This window comes from Lissotriton helveticus, chromosome 5_1 (assembly GCF_964261635.1).
Source record: "Lissotriton helveticus chromosome 5_1, aLisHel1.1, whole genome shotgun sequence".
Lineage (NCBI taxonomy): Eukaryota > Metazoa > Chordata > Amphibia > Caudata > Salamandridae > Lissotriton > Lissotriton helveticus.
The window spans coordinates 908,799,788-908,823,047 of NC_136065.1; the positions used below are offsets into that span (position 1 = coordinate 908,799,788).

The window sequence follows — 23,260 nt, forward strand, 5'->3', positions numbered from 1 at the left end:
TAGATGTCTTATTAGCAAAAGAGGGCGGAGTCTGTAAGGCTTTGAAGGTTCAGGAATGTTGCACTTACATTCCAGACCTTTCAAAACCCCTTGAGAAAGTTATTAAGAACATAACTAATATACACAAAGAGATCGAAGACTTGAGTAGAGAAAATGTCTGGGAAAAGGTGGGCCACGGAATGAGTACAGTTGGAGGGTGGTTTTCCACCTTGGGCAAAAGCTTTATTTGGTATATCCTAAAGCCTATCATCATAATATTGATCTGTGGGATAATATTGTGGGGATTGGTGAGGGTATTCAAATGGTACAGAGCAAGAAGGTCAGAAAGGGCCCAAAGAGAACAGTTGCAGAGATTGGCTGCCATACAAGATAATCAGTACAGGAGCCTGAGAGCTCTGGAAGCGCAGAGAATGCCAGCAATAACTGCAGTTTAAATGTTAGTGATGACCCCGAGAGGTCATCAAAGGGGGGAACTGAGAGAGCGCAAACTGATATAAATATATGAGTACATCACACTTACCTATAGAGAGCATAATTCATGAAGAGAAATGCCATGAGTGCTAATAGTATTTGAAATTATATTCTAAATGTATAGCTAATATAGAGATTTAAGTAGAAGTGGAATTAATACAGAAATGTGTGACATTATATGATTTTATTAGACGTGATTATTTTGAATCTATGTCGTGTAGCTGTTAACATATAAGATGGTCTGTGGTAAAACGCAGAACGTGGTAGGCCTCAGGGCCAGAGCTGGAGCTAAAAGGGAAGGTGTTTCTTTTCACGACACAGATTGTTTAACGTTTTTGGTCATTGCATTAATGGGCCATGATTTAGAGTAATGTTTTCTAAATAATAGAATAAGAGTTTTAACATGCTTTAATTAAATGAAGAAATTGAATGCTATAATCATAATGTGAAATATTGTAGGCCTGAAATGTTTTAGCATTGATTTACACGTACATGTCTGGGCTGAGAAATGTTGCAAGCCTTTTTAGAAGTCTATGAGAGTTGGGTTCTTGGCGGCAGATATCTGTCTGCAACAGGAAAGGGGGGATCCAATTATAAGTGAATGAATAGAGGTCTGTTCAGTAGACGGCCCAGACATGGAGGAGGGTTCTGGAATGTTTAAGGGGTATCAGCGGGCCGGAGAAGAGACTGAGAAGCAAGGTCAACTCTAACGTCTGAGGCCCAATACAAAGCATCATGGAAAAAGCCTGAAGTTGCACCACGTGAGAGGCGTTTCGCAAGGGGCGTCTCAAATGTTGTTGACTGTTTTGTATTAGGGACAGCACCCCTGGGTGGAGTTAGAGCAGAGACCTGAGGACCCTTTAGAGAGCGGATGGGTAGGCAGTGAGGGGTCATGACTGGAGAACTTTAGGTTTTCACCAAGAGACTTAGAGTGGGTGACTTCCCTTGGGGGTCATTCATTGCTGACACCTTTGTTAGGTTGGGATTTGGTTAAGTAGGGATACCATCTAGAACAGGGTAGGGACGCCTAACCTGTGTTTGTTTTCCTCCAACCTAAATGAAGGAGAGATATGCGTCTATGCTGATAGCTTTGCTATTTTTAGAACTTGTGTTAGTGATTTCTGTTGCTCGTCTGAGGGCTTTTCGAGAGCACATGTATGTAATTGGACCTGTGTATCTCGTGAATCTCATTCTGAGATGCTTGTATTTGCAGCTCATTATATCTTTACAATAAACTTTTGAAACCTAGAAGTTGTCCGTGATCTTTGAGAGTAGAGTCCTTTCTTGGGTGAACTAATTTGCAGATAGGTGTACTGTTTCCTTCCAAGACAGGCAATAAAGGTTCAGTCGACCAGATCGAGGTTTGGATCAATAGAGATAAGTTATCGATCAAAACCTCGCCCTTTCAGTCGCATGGCAGAGGCACAGGAGGTTATTTTTCTCCTGACATAGCATGCTGCAACAAATCTGACACAATTCAGTGCCACCCTTTCTTTTTCTTTATCTATCCCAAATAAATAAGGTTAGAGTAACTCAATGTAATGATTACCTTGAGTCAAATGAAGCAATATTATATACTGGGATTTGCAATTTGTGATTATTGCTCTACATGGCAAGAGCTTCCAGAACACACCTTTGTCTAAATATACACATTAATAGCACATGAATATCATTAGGATGTAGCAATCTGGTATGAACTGACCTTCCTGAGGATATATAGTAGCGCTTTTCCTTCAGCCCCATAGTTCACTCCCAGCTCACAATGTCAAATGGCACTGTGTGGAGCCGGTTGATTTTGCTAGGCTCATGTGACTGGGACCCCAGGTTAATCAGTCTCCTCGCTAACAGGCCACAGTCTCTGTCCCACATGACCGCCATCCCTTTATATTGAGAGAGGCAAGACAGAAGAGGTCTTGGACCCAAGCTCAACTTGGCAGGTCTACAACAAAGCAATTCACATCCAGATGTGCACACACTATTCTGTTGCTCTGCATGGGGATGCATTTGAAAATCTGTTGAAAATACTGCATTGTGTTGAAATAGTCAACCATTTAACACAATTATATTTTCTGATTCTGATACAGGAGCCCACTTAAGCAAGGCTTCTTATAGCATCTATGCTTGTGATTTTATTTGTATTTTTTTAATTTACTGCTATCTTATCCTCCCCTCTTGGGATGTTTGCCACGGGTATCCATATAAAAGGGAGTTGAGGTCATGGGTGTCTTCTGTTGGCATCCTCCATATTTACCAACTGCCTCACAACCCAGTTTATGAAATTTAACCGCTACCAGCTGTAATCAGATTATCATTCTCAACTCTTTTTGTCAGTCCACACTCATTACACACGTCTTCAGTTATGCCTCACTGTCTCACACCACACTCTTCCATTGACCCATCACTGCAGTGTCTATGATGGTCATTGGGTTTTACCATCTCCGCTTCTGAGTGGACCTCATACACGCACTACTACAGTGTGTAAAGTTGTTGGGTTCCACTATGTCCACTCCTTGGTAGGCCCCTCAGACATATTATGAGGTGTCTCAGGTTATTATTGAGTTATTCGCACAGGTGGCCGTATAATACCACTATTGTGTTGTCTCTGGTTATCAGTTGGTCGTTTCATAGCCGCTTCTGAGTGCACCCTATAGACACCGAAATGCAGTGTCACTGGCTATCACTGGCTGAGCCATCTCCAATGCTGGTTGACCCAATAAGCCCACAATTGTGACGCCTGTAGATCTCACATGGTTGCAACATCTCTGTGTTTAAATAATGCCCATCTCCCACCTTGGCATCCTATGACACCCGGGTATGCTTGGTTACTGATTCTAGATGGGCTCAGCCCAGTGTTCATACCAACAAACCCAGGTGCCCAAAAATGTGGGCTAAATAAGGTACTTATGGTAGACATATCTAAATGCAATGTTATCCCTCATGCACCTTGTTATTGTATGTCACAATGTAGCACAGCTAAGATTTTTCTTTGAATAGTCAGGAGCACAGCTCTAAGACTCAGACATACCACCAAAATCATTCCCACATAAGAGACTCTGAAAACAACACTCTTCATCTGTGAAAGCAAGAGACACTGAATCACAAGGGCATCTGCTTACCTACTTCCAGATTGCAGGAGGGGCGGTTGTGAGAGTTCCCAAGCTAGTTCACTTTTATCTTATTTGGAAAGCGGTCTGGCTACTATGAAAACATCGCCTATTTAACTCATACTCCGCCCTGGTCCCAAGGGCAGTTTTGGCCGCTTGTGATGTGGTAAAATTCAGGAAGGGCTCCCTACCTTTCCCACTCCACTAACTCTTAACATAGGCAACACTGACTTCTCTCCAGCTGGAAGAGGAGATGCCTGTAGTGCATGACAGAAAGCAGGCTGTAAATTAATCTGTGGGTCTATGAACAGAAAGGTCTTGGCTTCTTCGAACATATTAAGAAGAAATTTGGGATTCAGGAGTGGGTGATACTGAAATACCTTCAGATTAAAGACTGGGTAAAGCACAATGACATCTGACTGGACTCCAGTAAGCCCCTATCAACATGTGAGAGGTCACTACTTCCTGAAAGAGATGGAAAATGACCACTCTCTGACATTTTACAGCCATACAACACAAGAAGGCAAATCCCCAGTGGGAAGAGCTGGCAGAAGGGACTGGGTCACTCACAGACAGAGAATCGTCCCATCTCTTCCACAGAACACAGATGCCAGCCACAAGTCTCATGGGCAGAGAAGCTATGCTGAAAACCACACAATACTCATACTATACACCAGCAAGTGTACATGCAAGAATGCCTCGAAGCAGAAGGCGAGCCGGAGGGCATGAGAAGGGACTGGTGCCCTGCTACCCTTCATAGGGCACTGCCCCAGGAGAAAATGATACTGGCAGAACATATTATCAGAAATAAACTCTGTGTCTGATGTTGCATGCAGGGTTTGTTTCGTACAGTAAGGTATTCCTTCCTGCCCAAAAGCAATCCTGCATATTATTCATTTGCTACACCTCTTCTGGGAAGGTGTAAGATTTTGGCATATTCCCGGGTACACAAGTGCGCATAAATCTGGGGATGCGCCAACATCCATGGGAGTTGCGCAGGAACACCCATGGTCCACTCATGGAATGCCTTCCCAGGGCAGAGAAACACAACACAGCGATTCGCGCAGCGTGGCGTTACCCTCGATTGTTTAAGCCACTCAGAGCCACGCAAAGTGGCTTCGTGTGGCTTCAAAAATCTGACTTGGAGGTTTGTCTCACGCATGAACCACATTGCGTGGTGCAAACCTGACGCAACTCTCTCATAAATAAGCCTCTAGATTTCTCAAAATATTACGCATTGCAGACAAACAGTACACAGTCAAACATAGGGAGCCACATAGTCATCCAGCAAAAAGGGCTGACAGTCTTTTTTAGGAGCCAGATTGGACAGGGGAGCCTGGGAGCGGCTCAGCAAGCATAGCACACCTCCTGGTGCATCTATCACTAAGGACACCTCCGGGTAACAGAGCGCTCTACAAATGTAAAAAAATAAATAAAAATAAATAAATAAATAAATAAATCACTAAGGCAGGAAGGAACGAGGGTGGGGTGAAGGTGGTTTCCATACTGGTCTTCGGTTCTACGTTGTTGTATGTGTACCAAAATACATACACTCAATAAAAAAGAGTTGACCCATGCAAACAACACTCCATCCAAAAACCACTTTAGACCTCCCAAGGGGGTATGGAAAACACTATGCCAACATCTTCAGCAAACACGGAATCATTCTGCAAAAGGAAGTACAATTCATGACTAAAAGCTTTGGTTTCCTTTTGAAACTTTCTTTGCAAACTGTCAAAGTAGACACGCTCTTCAATCCCTCTGCATTTTCCGATTTTCTATACAGGGATGCAAGTCTTGTGAACCTGATACAATTTCTATTTTGTTAGACAGAAAGAGCCAATAGTTAGGTTACCATGCAGATGTTATCTAGGCAACAGTTGCAAAAGTATTTTAGCGACTTTTTTCGACTGAAGGAAAATATGTATCCTTAAGAAGTCTGTAATGTGTCGATTATTAACTATTTGTTTTATTTTCAATTGGCAAACGGCCACTCCCCAAGCGCCAAGTTGTTCTGAGCTTGATTGTCTCTTCTGACAAGCTGTCAGTAGCTGAAACAATTCAGTTTCACATAAAAAATGAAGGTCAGCAACACACATTGTATTATCTTCTTGGCTGTGGCATTTGTTTTTCTGCTCCCATTGCAGGTGAGTCGGATGGCGTCTGACGCAAGGGGAAACAAGAGACTTATGCTTAGGTAAGTTCTGCAAATACATCAGCTTAGCATCTGGCACCATGTGTTTCTAGTCTGAAGGGCTGTTGGGGGCCATTTTCGTAAAGGGTGATTTAAAAAAGTAGGAACTGATTTAGATTTTGGTGATTCAGATACTCAGTCACAAACGTGACAGATAGCCTGTCCGCCATATTACAAGAGCCAAAGGATATAATTAACTTGTAATGCTGCATTTGTGAAGGAGTATCCCATCTGCTAAACTCTAAATGAGGCCCTTATTCTCCAGATTTCAGAAGGCTTTTTTAAATTTAAATTGGTATTTTCACAGCTCTTCTTCGGCAGGTCATCAAGTTTGGCTATCAAATAACTATTGTCGTTGGACACGCATGCAGAGAGGTGTAGAGCTCCTTAGCTGCGCTCTACATCAAACCTATGAAATTAGGGCCATCGTCTGGAAGGGTTGGGAGCAGAGAAATATAGGGCAGCGGCTCCTTAAGAAGTACAAATTCACCTACGGCATCTCATCATTTCTTTCAGGATCATCATGAAAACCTTCTTCATCTTTTCTACTCACAGCATAATCATACAGTCAACAAGGTCTTTATTCTGCAAAGACCATATTCTGAATGTACTTTTATAACTGATGTTTTGAAGGTGGGACTGGAGCTCTTAGTGTATCATAAAATCAGGTATCCTGCTGATATATGGAGGAATGAAGAATGGGACTATTGTTCTCGTAAGTGGGCTGATTTCTAGTTTCTAGCGCTCACGGGTAACAAACAATAATGAGATGAGGACCATTCTGCATTGATGTTGGAGTACAAAGCAACCAATAAAGTGGAAAACTTGAAGAAAACTCCTCCAGTGTTGAGCAACTTTGGCGGAGTCATCGATGAGTTTGATAATCTTTCTACCATAGGTAATCTTTGCGGGCAGGCTGTGACATTGATGGATGATTGTTCAACAACTGCACAGATGATGAGCCAGAAGATTACAGCTTTGGTGGTGGAGGAGACATTGACTTATTAGTCAGTAGCGACAAGGATGACAGAGATATAGGAGTCCCGTTGTTGATGGGAACCCACACAAAGCTACCACCTCAATTTCATTAGTCTGACTAACCACCCACCTCTAAAGTGAGGTGTGTGTTCTCTGGCATATGAGGAAGCTAGATATCCGGAGGATATGTGCTCCTCAGACAATGGGCTTTCAAGAACGAGGATATTTTTCCATTTAGGGCAACTCATGCCAGGATTATGAAACAAGATCGCACAATACTGCCTTGTCCATGAAAAGATTTTTTGTAGGTTGATGATTCAAGGTGCTTCATACAGGATACTCCATGATGATACCCTGACAAGCCTTTTCTGGCCCATGCTCTGCAGTACCCGTAAAGGATTTTACATGTTTCTTTCTCTTTTTAACTTTTAGCCAGATAAGAGAGGACAACCACACATCCTCCCAGCAGCAGTACATAGCAACCCTCAAGACAGTTAATTCAGGATATTTACCCAATTGTATTCAACCTAGGAGTGGACAAAGTGAAACTCAATCTGAAGTTGAGTGAAGCCAGGAAAGTGTTTAGGTTCTTTGCACAAACCCAGTATCCGAAGCCAGATGTTCCACCCAAGATGTACAGAAAGTTGTCAGAGCTACTGCAGCCCTCAGTGGCAGTGAGGAAATACAAAGCCTTATCTCAACACCTCTCATTCCCTACTAAGAGTCCAGCCATCTGACTTTCGCCAGTCGGAATAGGATATTTGCAGCAACACCAGTAGCAGACACTTAACCGCTGTTGAGCAGTCGCTTATGGATCTGAGCTGCAGCGGGAATGTTCTAGCTGCCACACAGACCTCCTTTTTTTACTACCACCCCCTTCTTAACCTTTGTTAGCTTAACACTTCTCAAAGATGGTGCTATTTTTGCTAAAGATTTGGCGATATTGTAAATTGTAAAGTTTTGTAACATTGAATACCCCTAATTCTTCTTGCGGGTGAAAAATGTAGCTGCCTCTGAGGGCTTCCAAATTTTGACATTATTGACGAATAAAGATCATTTTGAACGTGAAATCTCCTAACGAGTTCGATAGTATAAAAAAAATCTCTCGCTCAGCAAGAGACAGAAACAAAATTCGAATATTTTAGAAGCAGGATAGCTTTGATTGGCTAGAGCACGGCTAGCCTGAAAATGGAGATGGGTAGGTTGGTAAACGACAGATTGTATCTATGCTGTTTGTTGTCAATCTAAACAGAAATCAAGATCCATGCGATTCCAGACCGTATGAAATATTTTTTTTTAAAACCACGAATTTCCGAAATTATAAAGGCTGAACAACTCCTTTCAGGGCAGGTTTTAGGGCAGTGCGACCGGTGCGGCCGCACTGGGTGCTGACCTTTGGAGGGGGGCACTGTGTTTAGCAATATCTTATGATTGGAGAGAGATGGGTTGCTTTCGCCTGGTGGTGGTGAGAGAATCTGAGGAGGCGGTCATGGAGTGTGGGGAGGTGCCAAAAGTGATTGTCGCACAAGGTGCCAACAGCTGACTCCTTTTAATGTCCACCAGGGGTGTATACAACTCCCAAAGCAGACTTTGAGCATGAAGAACTCCAGAACATCAATATGATGGAATAAAATTACAACTTAATTCAAAAAATTTAAATTCTGGATGAAAACGCAGTATTGAGGAAAATATAGGAGATTTGAGAGTGTTGAAGTGATTAAAAATGATTTTGAGGTTTGACATGGGAACAGAATTTCACTGCAGTACTTTGATGCCACAAGATTAACTGTGCCACTGTGGCAGCACATGCTTTGGCTTTAATTCCAGTTTCCATCTTCTAGTGTGGGAGGATGATTCTTAACGATGTATAGGAAGTACAACTCACAAGTGCTGGCGTTAAGCCAAGAATGTCGAAATCAATGGCCTCTATGTTATCCCTACAGAGCAGACTTTGTGCTGCATTTCAATAACGTCAAAGAGCTTTACATATTTTGATTCCTATTTTGTTGCTTAATGTCTTGCCAAAATTTTGACGTGAGATTTCTACGTTGTACCTCACTGTTGCTCACCTCCACGTTGGATTCATAAGTAGTTTAATACAAAATAAAACAGGTTGGGGCTGCATATGACAGTGCGCTGCAGCGGGAGCCTGACCTATGGATGGGAGTGCAGCACCGCAACGCATTGCTCTTGCTTCCGCTACAGTCAACATTGCCAGGGTGTGACTTCCGGTAGCAGGGATATGAAATGACTAAGCTGCCGACCAATCGCCATCGTTTTCTTCACCTGTGACTCCGGTGATGGTGTGAAAACACTGATCCTGGTGGCCTAATGTCCTGCCCAACATGGACAGGACATTAGGCCAGGGAATGCCAGGTGGGCTAAATTTACTATGGTGGCTTCAAGAAAGCTGTGGAGATGTTGGACTTCTTCCCAAAAGCTTGTTGTTCCTAAAAATTAATAGGACTTTGAAGGTGCAGATAAAACTTAAGCTGCTCCAATGAATAAGTGACTTTGGGCTTGATTTGGAGTTTCTGGAGCAGAAAGGCTGCCATAAATCAATCTTCCCCCAGCCTCATCAAGCTTGTTATTACCTCACTCAATTCTGAGTTGGGAGATGTACCAGGCTTGCACGGCAGAGATTCTTGTGGCTTCATCAGCGTAAACCCATCTGCCAAGGAACCACAAGATCAAAGTCAGAGTCATACTGCCTATTTAGGGCAGGCAACCATCATTCATATACCCTGCCTGGGATGGGAGGAAGTGGTGTGGACCATTGCATAGGAAGAAAACTTGATGGATGTATGACCATGTATTTTTGTATTGAGTAAAGAAACTCACAACATGAGAGTTTATTTTCCCGACACAAAAAAAGGTTGCTAGGCTTTAAACATGGTACCCACTCGGACATCTTTTGGTGCTGTGAAGGAAGCCCACTGGAATTGTGCATGATAAAGAAAAGATCTAGTGCTTCATATGCTGCGTTGATTTGCAGTGGAGAAAAAAACAAAGCAGACAAAACCAATGAAACATTTATTATCTGCTTCTAAGAAACGAGGAAAGGAGAACATTTAGTGGTAGAAACACAAGTAACCCATAATAGTTACATGCGAAAAGCAGCAAAGAGAAAGAAAGGGGTTACAAGCTATGATTCTAATACATTTGGTGCCCAATTATTTCCACTGTGTCTGCCTCTGTTATTGAACATTCTGACATTATACAACCAAGGGCCCCATTTTAAAGCCTGGAAGGGCTCTTTAAAATATAGAACCACAAGAGCAAACAAAAAACCTACACATGCTGAATGTTGGCCAATGGTAAGTCCTTAAATAACAGAAAAGTGACAGCCGGATACAGAAATATATGGCTACTGTGTCTTGGAAACCACAGTTACCATGGAAACTAACCTATCTCAGGAAACCTTTTGTACTGGGTACCCCTGCTGCTGAAATCTCCCACTGGAGAAGCATGTGGTCCTGAGCATTCAGAAATGTAGCAGCAGCGCTCAATCGCCTGCCTGCAGTGACAATGACTTCCTGCGGCCGGAATCACGCCTCCACAATTCAAGGGTGTCCTCGCTTTCCGTGAAATCAGTGCTTTGGCTGATGAGACAGTAGTTGTTGCTTGGTATAAATAAAAGGAAATGACATTTTCTTTAGTACTTCCTGTTCAAAGGCTTTTTTTCCTTTGACTAATTGCTGAGTATGCTGCCACCTAGGGGCTAGAAATCGAAATGCGCAACATCTTATAGATAGCTAAAGCAACATAAAAAACACCCTTTCGTGTTTTTCTCATCCTGCCTTCCCTTAGCCTTTGTTCTTGTATGAAAAATAACTCTAGATGTAAACAGCGTGGACAGACTGGCACTTCTAGCATTTCCAAGCAGGCTCCAAATAGACAGCTACTCTCAAGGGTGATGAGCTGCTGTTATCCATCCTTGAAAGCACACAAGGCAACAAGCTAGCCATAACCCTTAACATTGACAGCACCCAAACAAGCAGCTACTTACTCCTCTGACTCAAAATAGTACCGATTAGAACAGCATGTTTTTCTCTAATGGAAAAAAGAGGTCACCTCTAAAACAATGCTACACACCATGTGGGTAAGAAATGGAATTATTATTTGGGTTGGATGGCTACCCACTTCAAGGGGGGAAAAAAACCTTGTTAGGATGAACCCTCAAAGTCATGAAGTTAATCTGGGCTCAACCTCATTTGAGACCAGACAGGCTTAATGTAGAGCAATTTGTAAGGTATTCATGCAGTTCCAACACAATAGTAAAGTCAAAATGCAAAACAATAGATATCCCAAAATGAATTAGAAAAGTACAGTAAAGTTAAATAAAAAATGATACCTTGAGGTGGAGAAATGGACGACGCGAGGTAGGGTGCAGGCTTGACCCTTTGTTTTTGATAGTGCAAGGCACCCACTCCAGCTAGTAGCCTTGACTCTGTGTTGACTCTATTTCCAAGACCTGGGCTATACTTCATGTGCTTTCTTTTGATTCGTGGCCTACTCGGGCCTAAGGACCCGTGCTTATCTTTGGTCCATGCCATCTCTGCCGCCTGACTTTACATATGCCCCCTGCGTGGGATGTTGTGCGGGATTGTCGCATATTTTTCTTTTCTGTTCTACAAAATACTAAAAAAAACTCCTTTGAAAAAACAAAAAATGATATGAATATGACAAAAATCCAATAAGCGGAACCAGCACAATGAATTTTTTAAGTTTTAAGTAGAAATAGAACCAAAAAGGTCAAGTCCTCTTCTGATCTTCAGCAGGTCCAGAAAGTGTTCTGAATAGGGTGCCTGCCACGTTTATTCTTGGCCCTGGCTAGTGGGAGAGGGTGACATGGTCCCTCCCAACCAGTGGGGTAAACGTTTACAGGCCTTGAGCTACCTACCTTTGCAGTAGCTTTTTTTTGCCTTACTGCAAACATGCCCAAAATGCAATGTGTTAGGTCATATTAAAGATGGAGAAGGACTTCAGTCACTCTAAACTTGGGCTCTGAGGGCTGGCAGTGTGTGGGGGAGTGTTCTATGGTAATCCTAGTGTCCTCCCACATCTAACACTAAAACCCAACACAAACTCAGAGACAGAAGTCTGGCAGAAAAATACAAGGTCCTTCAGGAACTAGGCACGGATCCACAAGAATTGTCTTGGCATCCTGTTCTCTCCCTTTCAAGTACGCCCCAAGTGATATTTGTGGATCAGCAGACCTGTCAAGTAGAATTTGACATTGTGCAGTTAAAGGCGGCCTACAGTCCATACCTTGCATATTTTGTTATGCTCAGAGGAGTTGTCTCTGCATATTCAGGTCAACCTATTGTTTGCTCTTGCAAGGAATTTCACACCTACTTCATGCCTATTACACACCTATTCACAGATGAGCACACTCTGAAAGCTGGCAAAGGCTTATGCTAATTAGCCTTCTGACAGGTCCGACAGGTAAAGCATACCTTTCTTAAAGTTACTTTTCCCTAATATTTATTTAAAATATGAGTTCAATTCAATTGGATTTTTAATTACTTTTAAAAATATTTGTTAAATTCTTTTTCTAGATCGACCTGTTCCTGAGTGTAAGAAAGTTCCTCTTTTTGTAGAATCACCCCCAAGTTTTTGGGCAGATGGTGGTGTGTTGCTTTTTATTTTACTCTGAAGTGCACTGGGCCTTGCTGACCAGGCCCTAGTGCATGTGCTCTGACCCCTCAAAGTGTATGCACAGTTGGCTAATTCCTGATTGGCATATATATTTAATTTACCTATAAATACCTAGTATATGGTTCAGAGTGTTCCTAGGTGTAGTAAGGTAAATGTCACCAGTGGACTTCAGCACCTATTATGCCACCACTGTTGTTTACAGAGTAAAAACATGGCTATATATCTGCAATTACAGCCTAGTCTTGCAGCTTTTAACCTGCCATCTGGACATCACAAAATCACACTTTTGCCATTGTCAAACATTCATTTTTAAAATGTGTAATTCACTGCGAAGGCAGGCCTTAGCAGAACATATGATAGGGTGTCAGATATTAAAAACAAAGACATGTTAAATTAAAAGTTATCATGTCCTGACAGTGAAAACTCACAATTGTCGTTTTCACTGTTGTAAGGCTGGTATCCCCATTGACTAATATCGGGTTTTGCTAGCCCACCTGCTAAGTGCTGACTTTTATTTGGGACCCCTGAATATATTACTTCAAAGGATCAAATTAATTGTTACATAACACCCAACCTATTGCTGAAGCCACATTTAGAGTAACTTTTGATGCAAAGGTGACTTTAGAAAGTCACCACTTTCTTGCCCCAAGGTTCTAGTAGCCATTTCTGATCAACTGCAAAAGTTGCCACCCTTGACAGCCTGCTGTCCTACTGCCAAGAGGTGTGAAGCACTCTCAGGAATGAAGAACATAACAACTATTGGTGGAAGGTGGTGTGACCTTCTCCAACAGGATGGCCTAAGGGCTGTGGCCACGTTAGGCCCCGCTTCAAAAGGGCTACCGCCTTTGATAGGCAAACATGACCCACAATCCCATTTGTGTAGGCATCTCTTCCAAAGGGGGGAACCTGTTGCAGATCAGTTTTCCAGGAGGTGTGGCTAATTATACTAGACACACCTCAGGGGTATGCCTATGGCTCTGTACCAGGGAGGAAGGAACCCAACATCTTGGATTAGGGGAGAGAGATGCACTGTGGGATTATTTCATGCTAACCCCACATAAAATGATATAAAAGTGGATAAGGTTGACCTATGGCAATAGCACTGAGGGGCTGTTTTGAACATTTTTGTCAGGACTGATTTTGCTTTTCTGTCCAGTCCTGCAAGTCCCCCATCAAAAGTATAGTAAAATACCACAGCACTATCATTGTACTTTAAGGCTCATCACTTTCATTTATCCTATTTTTAAAAACTCAGATGTTGGTAGATGTTGAAGTTTAACCTATATGTATAAAGGGACCCCCTCAAGAAGTTAAATATGGCCCAGGAACAGAGGGGAGCATGAACACTGCAATGTAAGGACGTTCCTGTACTGGCCTTATACCTTATTTATACAAATCCGTCTATAAATTTTCATACAAGGTGGTGAATACAAACAACATACTAAATTGATTCAAAACATTACAAAATTTATTTTTTCATTTTTTTCAATTCATATAAATACTGTTTTTCATTCAAAAAATCACAGAAGAAATAATTTCAATTCATATCACAAAATCTAGGAAAAAACAATTGAATTATAAATAAATACAGCACAGATAATATATAAAATTAATTAACCCTTGGTGACAAACATATCTCTCAACATACTCACGTGCTAACAATCATACCACACTCAACCTCATACTCAAATGGAGAAAGGAACTGAATAGACAAAAAGCAGAGTAACAAATGCTAGAATATTGGCCACCAGATGTACTATTTGGCCATCGCAGCAGGTCTACGCGCGTTTCGGCAGCACACGGCCGCCTTCATCAGGACCTTTTCCTCGTGATACAGTAAATACCAAGGGATCTGAAAAATATATATACAACAAATCACCATTTTGTCACCACCCAAAATAATTTGAACATCTTACAGCACTAATTTGTTCACTGTGTTACATGGACCAGAAGCTCATCAGCTAGACCACAAAACCATATATAATGCATGTAACTAATAAGGGATGCTAACATAGTCTGGGTTATCTAATCAAAAGACTGCAACAATACATAGATCAGAATGACAAAGTCATGTGGCAGTAAAACATATTCTCAATGGCTACCAACATGATGGGGGAAGGCCATAACCAGATGACCCTGTTGCTTAAAGGCAAAAAACCGGTAAGCTTACCAAAATTGCGCCAACAGCGATGGAGTCATGACAAGCCGGTTCTCGTGATTGTAATAGGGCGAGGTATTCTATTTTTCCTTAAGGTAGCTAAAAATAAAAAATTACTTGTTTTAGCCCAACAGACCCCTAAGTATAAAGCTAAACATAAGTCCTAAGGAGAGGGTCTGTATTTGTGGGACATCTATCCTTGAGTGAGTATACCTTTAGTAGTAGTTGAAGAAGCCCAGTGTCATAATCAATTCTTAGATGTTAGAGGTCATGGAGTAGCTTTCGACATGAGCGGTCAGCGGAAGATCAATTAAAATCATACCGTGATCTATACTAATGAAGAGATAAAAATCCCATTAAGTTAACAGCCACGTACTGCTACAGTCAGCATTAGAGAGGAGGCATACACAGTGGGTTCTTACTTCAAGTCCCTGGAGAGAGGCACATGCTTTAGAAAGGTAACCCGTTATGGGTGAACTTGCCGTGATCTAAAATGGTAAAAACATTTGTCTAGGAGATCCAATAGAAATGACAAACACGTGTCGCTTAGGTCAGCATTTATGGAATAGGCCGAATGAGCGCTTACTTCAATTTATTTGAAGAATCCCATTCATAAGAGCGGCACAATCATGGGTAAAGTTGCTCCGTTTCCCACGTTTCTGAAATGGGGAGAAAAAGTATAGTTTTAAATATATACCAGTAGGGGACGTGCAGCGACTCACTCCACAGTTAGCCTAACCGTTCAACGGTGTTTAGTCATGTTTCAAAGTTAGATGTGGTAAAGGGCCCCCAGGGGTACTAGCGATTGGTAATTACCAGACCTTGTATTTTTTAGGAAGCACATTTCATAAACGACGTCCATGGCCATTTTCTAGTTCTATAGCGCTCTTGAAGCGTGTTGCCTTGCTTGCGCTATTTTGTACATACAATGGCGTCTAATGGGCAGAAATAGTCTAGAGTATGTAACTAAAGTCCCACCATAACAAAAAAGTGCTTAGCAGGGTCGACGCTAAGTTCTAACAGGCTCGCGCTGCCCTGGCTCGCTTACCTTTCGACAATGTTCACCGCGTCATATATCCGCACCGTCTGTCTCCACTGCCGCCAGCCCACTAGACTGGACAGTCCTCCCTGTTTAAATGACGGTCAGCCGGTGTCACGTGGGGAGTCAATTTCAAATGTCGTGAGGTTGGTATCCTTTATCATCCGCATAGACAGCGGACTGCGCTTCAGACCGCCATCATGTAATGAGACGAAGTATCCCCGTCCATAGACATAAATGAGGGACTTTACTCTGTCAGTGGAGACAAACAATGGACTATGTTGGAAATTGGTCCGTCACCACTCGTATCTGATGTTTTCTTCTAGTTAATCTGAGCATCGAGCAGGTTAGTCCCTTAAAAGTGGGCATTCTGAAATAACCTCAGCTACCAGGAAAACAAAATCTGAACTTGGTTTTATTAGTGAAAAAATTAGCTAACCGGAAAAGTGTATCATTATCTAAATTTATAAAAAACCAATCAGATGCCTAATAAAAAAGGAGGAAAAGATAAAAAAATCTAAACTTTGTTTTATAAGTGAAAAGATTAACTGACCAAGAAGGTTATTTGTATCATTGTCTCAATTTGTCAGAGACCATGTCAATCAAATGCCTAATGAGGGAGAAGGGGAAGATACATACTATTTAGACCATAGTCTTTTTAGAGCCAGAAATCCCCGGAGGGACAATACTGAGGAGGGGGAAACATGAGGGGCAAGCCACCGAAGGCAAAATCAGAAACAATTACTACCCAATAGATGGTGCATCACCAGTAGGGTACGCTTTAGAATTTCTGTTTACTTGGTTACATACCAAGATAATTCTTCATTCAGACCACGTTTCACGGTGTCCAAATGGTAAATCCAGAAGGTCTCGCGTTTCTTCCGCGTAATTTCATTTACTTGGCCCAATTTGGGCATCACTTTTTCCAAGATGCACCATCTGATCTCATTTTCCTTATGAGATTTGTCCAAACAGTGCTGGACCAAGGGGGCTGTCAGTTTCTTTGTCCTAATGGCTGACTTATGTTCACTGAAACGGACGCGAAACTCACGACCCGTCTCACCTACATAAGCCAGCCCACAGCCACAAAAAATTATGTACACAATATTGCTACTGCGACAGTTAGTCAAAAAGCGCAGTTTGATATGTTTTTCATTGTAAGTAATTGTGTCAGAGGTAAGGGCTGAGTCGCAGGCGTGACAGGAACCACACCTGTGCCATTAGGACAAAGAAACTGACAGCCCCCTTGGTCCAGCACTGTTTGGACAAATCTCATAAGGAAAATGAGATCAGATGGTGCATCTTGGAAAAAGTGATGCCCAAATTGGGCCAAGTAAATGAAATTACGCGGAAGAAACGCGAGACCTTCTGGATTTACCATTTGGACACCGTGAAACGTGGTCTGAATGAAGAATTATCTTGGTATGTAACCAAGTAAACAGAAATTCTAAAGCGTACCCTACTGGTGATGCACCATCTATTGGGTAGTAATTGTTTCTGATTTTGCCTTCGGTGGCTTGCCCCTCATGTTTCCCCCTCCTCAGTATTGTCCCTCCGGGGATTTCTGGCTCTAAAAAGACTATGGTCTAAATAGTATGTATCTTCCCCTTCTCCCTCATTAGGCATTTGATTGACATGGTCTCTGACAAATTGAGACAATGATACAAATAACCTTCTTGGTCAGTTAATCTTTTCACTTATAAAACAAAGTTTAGATTTTTTTATCTTTTCCTCCTTTTTTATTAGGCATCTGATTGGTTTTTTATAAATTTAGATAATGATACACTTTTCCGGTTAGCTAATTTTTTCACTAATAAAACCAAGTTCAGATTTTGTTTTCCTGGTAGCTGAGGTTATTTCAGAATGCCCACTTTTAAGGGACTAACCTGCTCGATGCTCAGATTAACTAGAAGAAAACATCAGATACGAGTGGTGACGGACCAATTTCCAACATAGTCCATTGTTTGTCTCCACTGACAGAGTAAAGTCCCTCATTTATGTCTATGGACGGGGATACTTCGTCTCATTACATGATGGCGGTCTGAAGCGCAGTCCGCTGTCTATGCGGATGATAAAGGATACCAACCTCACGACATTTGAAATTGACTCCCCACGTGACACCGGCTGACCGTCATTTAAACAGGGAGGACTGTCCAGTCTAGTGGGCTGGCGGCAGTGGAGACAGACGGTGCGGATATATGACGCGGTGAACATTGTCGAAAGGTAAGCGAGCCAGGGCAGCGCGAGCCTGTTAGAACTTAGCGTCGACCCTGCTAAGCACTTTTTTGTTATGGTGGGACTTTAGTTACATACTCTAGACTATTTCTGCCCATTAGACGCCATTGTATGTACAAAATAGCGCAAGCAAGGCAACACGCTTCAAGAGCGCTATAGAACTAGAAAATGGCCATGGACGTCGTTTATGAAATGTGCTTCCTAAAAAATACAAGGTCTGGTAATTACCAATCGCTAGTACCCCTGGGGGCCCTTTACCACATCTAACTTTGAAACATGACTAAACACCGTTGAACGGTTAGGCTAACTGTGGAGTGAGTCGCTGCACGTCCCCTACTGGTATATATTTAAAACTATACTTTTTCTCCCCATTTCAGAAACGTGGGAAACGGAGCAACTTTACCCATGATTGTGCCGCTCTTATGAATGGGATTCTTCAAATAAATTGAAGTAAGCGCTCATTCGGCCTATTCCATAAATGCTGACCTAAGCGACACGTGTTTGTCATTTCTATTGGATCTCCTAGACAAATGTTTTTACCATTTTAGATCACGGCAAGTTCACCCATAACGGGTTACCTTTCTAAAGCATGTGCCTCTCTCCAGGGACTTGAAGTAAGAACCCACTGTGTATGCCTCCTCTCTAATGCTGACTGTAGCAGTACGTGGCTGTTAACTTAATGGGATTTTTTATCTCTTCATTAGTATAGATCACGGTATGATTTTAATTGATCTTCCGCTGACCGCTCATGTCGAAAGCTACTCCATGACCTCTAACATCTAAGAATTGATTATGACACTGGGCTTCTTCAACTACTACTAAAGGTATACTCACTCAAGGATAGATGTCCCACAAATACAGACCCTCTCCTTAGGACTTATGTTTAGCTTTATACTTAGGGGTCTGTTGGGCTAAAACAAGTAATTTTTTATTTTTAGCTACCTTAAGGAAAAATAGAATACCTCGCCCTATTACAATCACGAGAACCGGCTTGTCATGACTCCATCGCTGTTGGCGCAATTTTGGTAAGCTTACCGGTTTTTTGCCTTTAAGCAACAGGGTCATCTGGTTATGGCCTTCCCCCATCATGTTGGTAGCCATTGAGAATATGTTTTACTGCCACATGACTTTGTCATTCTGATCTATGTATTGTTGCAGTCTTTTGATTAGATAACCCAGACTATGTTAGCATCCCTTATTAGTTACATGCATTATATATGGTTTTGTGGTCTAGCTGATGAGCTTCTGGTCCATGTAACACAGTGAACAAATTAGTGCTGTAAGATGTTCAAATTATTTTGGGTGGTGACAAAATGGTGATTTGTTGTATATATATTTTTCAGATCCCTTGGTATTTACTGTATCACGAGGAAAAGGTCCTGATGAAGGCGGCCGTGTGCTGCCGAAACGCGCGTAGACCTGCTGCGATGGCCAAATAGTACATCTGGTGGCCAATATTCTAGCATTTGTTACTCTGCTTTTTGTCTATTCAGTTCCTTTCTCCATTTGAGTATGAGGTTGAGTGTGGTATGATTGTTAGCACGTGAGTATGTTGAGAGATATGTTTGTCACCAAGGGTTAATTAATTTTATATATTATCTGTGCTGTATTTATTTATAATTCAATTGTTTTTTCCTAGATTTTGTGATATGAATTGAAATTATTTCTTCTGTGATTTTTTGAATGAAAAACAGTATTTATATGAATTGAAAAAAATGAAAAAATAAATTTTGTAATGTTTTGAATCAATTTAGTATGTTGTTTGTATTCACCACCTTGTATGAAAATTTATAGACGGATTTGTATAAATAAGGTATAAGGCCAGTACAGGAACGTCCTTACATTGCAGATGTTGAAGTTTAGCCACAGAGAGATAATGTGATATGCTAGTAAACACAATTTATTCTGTTGAGTAACTGATATTCATACACACCTCCCCCACCCATACTGTCAGATGCACAAGTTACATAATATTTTGCAGTGTGACACGGTTCGTAGTCGAAGAAACCTGAAATAAGAAAGGAATGCAGGCAGATGATGTGCATGTAAGGGAGAAGGACCGCGTGTGATCAAATTTATACTCATTTACAAAATCCAAACCGATATCATAACATGATGACTGCAGTACCATTGACGACTCCATAACCAGCCTAATTACAGATGGCATGACATTATGTGTTAACCAACCATGCACAATATTAGCTGGATAATGGGAAATGGATTTATTTTGCCACTTTTCCAGGAATCTGTTTAGGACGATCAGCGGTATTCCCAATTAGAGTACGCAGTCTTTGACGATGATCCGGGTATCGGAGGAGACATCAAAATACAAGTCCCCGAAACATTCAGCCTGTGCCAGGTGTGTGGAATAGTTCCCATCAGGGCTATCTCAACCATCAGTACTGATCTCACTTATGCAGCTATTTAAGTGGTAGATGGATGGCACGGGATCACATGTCATCCAGATCGACAGAAACAATAAGCATTTGATGGACATGAAATATGAATGCTCCACACTTAAAAGTATTGATCCATAGTCACAAGGGAGGGTTTAATAAATGTTCCAGACATCTTTAGTTACAAACAGTGCCACTGAACGACTATTTAAAGGCAACCTGCCTTCAGGTAAACTGATTGCATGGAATTGAAAAATAAGGCTTACCAGGACCCTCCCCGTTAAGGTCTGAGCCGATATCATCACGCCCGCCCAGTCTTTCACAGAGGTCATCCAGCCCACTTCTGCATTAAGTACAACCTCATCCTTCTCATCTGTGGGCTTGTAGTCCGGATCGTTCTGGTTAACCCCAGTGTTGGTAACTTTCTGGGCATCCTGCAAGCAAGAGAATATAGATTGAGCAGTATTAGTGATAGAGAGAACATATATCCTAAAATGTATAACCTCAGAGAAATCCTGCTTCATTAACTTCAGTGATGCCACATGTAGACACATCAAACCCAGTCCTGTGTATGCGATAGTCTTCATATAAAATCACAAATGGGGACAACAACACACACATGATTACTTAAAGCATACAATGTTTGCATAATGGCCTGGAGTAATCGGATTGAAATCATCCCTTTGAGGTGAAGAATTTATTTCCAAGAACAGGGTCAACAGTGACAGTAAGGAAGGAACTCTCCCCATTCACTCTGTATTTTCGCATTGATTGTGCTGAATGTTTCTCATTACAAGAGGACAGCTTTGCACCTCTGAACACATCTATATGAAAGAATGGAAGGAAGGTAATCTGGGTGGACAGCTCAGAAATACATTACATTTAAAGACCTCTGATGTTAGCTCTTTAATACACATTAACTCAAGGGCACTATAATAATAATAATAGTAATAATAATAACAAGTTTATAAAGCGCCTGGTTACACAAAAAACTGTGTGTCCCCGCGCTGTGTAGACAAAAGGACCTAGCCATCTCCAGAGCATTAAGTAACGTTCGGAGCGTCGGGGCACTGCACCTTATTTTGAAAAAAGGTATGTTTTCAATTTATTTCTGAATCTCATCTCCGATGGTTCCACGCGGAGTTCAATTGGTAGCGAATTCCATTGTTTACTGGCTAGGTACTTAAATGATTGGCCACCCATCCTAGCTAGGTGGATACGAGGTATCTTGGAAAAGTATGCTGCCCAGGGATCTCAGATGTCGCTTTGGCCGATACATGGTCAGTGATTTTTGGAGGTATGCAGGCCCCTTACCCTGCGCGATGCGATGGGCCAGACACATAGTTTTAAACGTGCTGCACTCACGGATGGGAAGCCAGTGAACCGTGGCCAGAGCGCGGCTACTTGAGGACTTCCTAGAGAGATTTAGTGCCAGCCTAGCTGCCGCATTCTGTACACATTGTAAACGGTGCAGTCCTTTTTTGCTCAGGCCCGTATACAATGAGTTGCCGTAGTCTAAGTGAGGCACAACAAGAGTATGAATCAGAGTTTTCCTGCTGGTTGCGGGGAGAAATTCAAGATTTTTCGCAGGCTTTTTAAGATGCCATAGCACTTGCCAGCAACCCCTCTGGTATGGTGTTAGTGGGACAGGTTGACATCTAATCTAAACCCCAGGTTTTTCACATGCTCCGAGGGGTGAGGAATAGGCCCTAATTCAGATGGCCACCACGCGGAGGACCAGATGGAAGGTGCTTTCCCCATCACGAGAAGCTCGGTTTTACTAGCATTAAAACGCAAGCAATTGTTGTTCATCCAGCCAGCAAGCATTCCAAGACAGGCCGAAAAATTAGCTGCGGCCTCTTCAGGATGCTGGGACAGTGTCACCACCAATTGGGTGTCATCAGCGTAGGACACTATCTACACCCCATAGGCTTCCACGAATTTGGCAATGGGTTCCATATACAAGTTGAATAAAGTAGGGCTCAAAATAGAGCCCTGTGGAACACCTTGCCTTAATGATCGTACTTCTGATGTAAATGGCGGGCAGAAGACTTGAAATCTTCTATCTGCCAGGAACGAGGACACTCATAGGCCGGCCCCTCAATCCCCGCTTAGAGGCAGTTCTTTGCAATGCAGTTAAGTCTTATGCCGGGTGGCACAGAATTCAGGAATAACCTGCATTATGTAATGGGGAGCCCATTTATATGGCACGAACTTGCATTGATTCAGTAGTTCGGTATCATTAATTTAGGGCAATGGAGTTCCGATTTAGAGGCGTTCGGAGGGTTACTTAGCCTCAGCAGTTCCTTAGCTAAGCACATTCACCAACTGTCAGAACCCGTTGGTCCTCTCCACGGCTGGACTGGGAACAGAAACCAACCCTGGCTGGGAGGGTAGGGGGGGGGGGGGGTTGTGCTACTACTGAAAAGAGGGAGGGGCTACTGGTGGACTTCTGACGCTTTTGTTACAGGAGGATGATTTTGCAGAACTGCTTCAAAACGGGCCCCTGGTAACAAAACCGCCCCCCACGGGCCAAAACCAGGCCCCACCCTTCCTGCCCACCGGGAAAATACCCAGTGCCCACTGCGGCCAGTCCAGCCCTGGTCCTTTCACACTTTCGGAGACTCGAAGGATGACATCAGGGTTGGGCTGTGGTCTCACACTACTCAGTCATTGAAGCCCTGTCCAATGAGAGGCGCATTTAGAGCTTCCTTTAGACTAAAATATTTTTCGCCCTGTGGCTCCTTCAAAGGAAAGGTGCTGGCCTGCAGGTCTAACTTGGGTATCAGTCATGTGTTAAATAGAAAATTATTTTTGGAGAGTATACACAGAGTGCAAATGTTTATAAATGTGGTGTCATAACAGCTGGAGGCGTAGAGATGAATGCCCCTTAGTTTGGCGCCAAGGTTGGCCAGTGTCTGTAACTCTGAGAGAGTTTGCTGGGATGTAGAAGTCCAAATGTTTACATTTTTCATAAAACTGCTGAAGAGATCGTCACCTACAATATTTTTAAGTGGAGCTTGT

The 23,260-nt window shown here is 42.3% G+C and overlaps 1 protein-coding gene across 5 annotated transcripts in view; it reads right to left on the reverse strand.

Annotated features, from left to right (window-relative positions):
• Positions 1-23,260, reverse strand: part of KCNMA1 (potassium calcium-activated channel subfamily M alpha 1) — a 1,543,535-nt gene that overhangs the window by 1,156,863 nt on the left and 363,412 nt on the right. For all 5 annotated transcript variants that reach the window (XM_078643370.1, XM_078643368.1, XM_078643365.1 and 2 more), the window contains exon 2: positions 20,503-20,670. In XM_078643370.1, the coding sequence (XP_078499496.1) occupies positions 20,503-20,670 (168 nt within the window). The remainder of the gene's footprint in view (positions 1-20,502; positions 20,671-23,260) is intronic.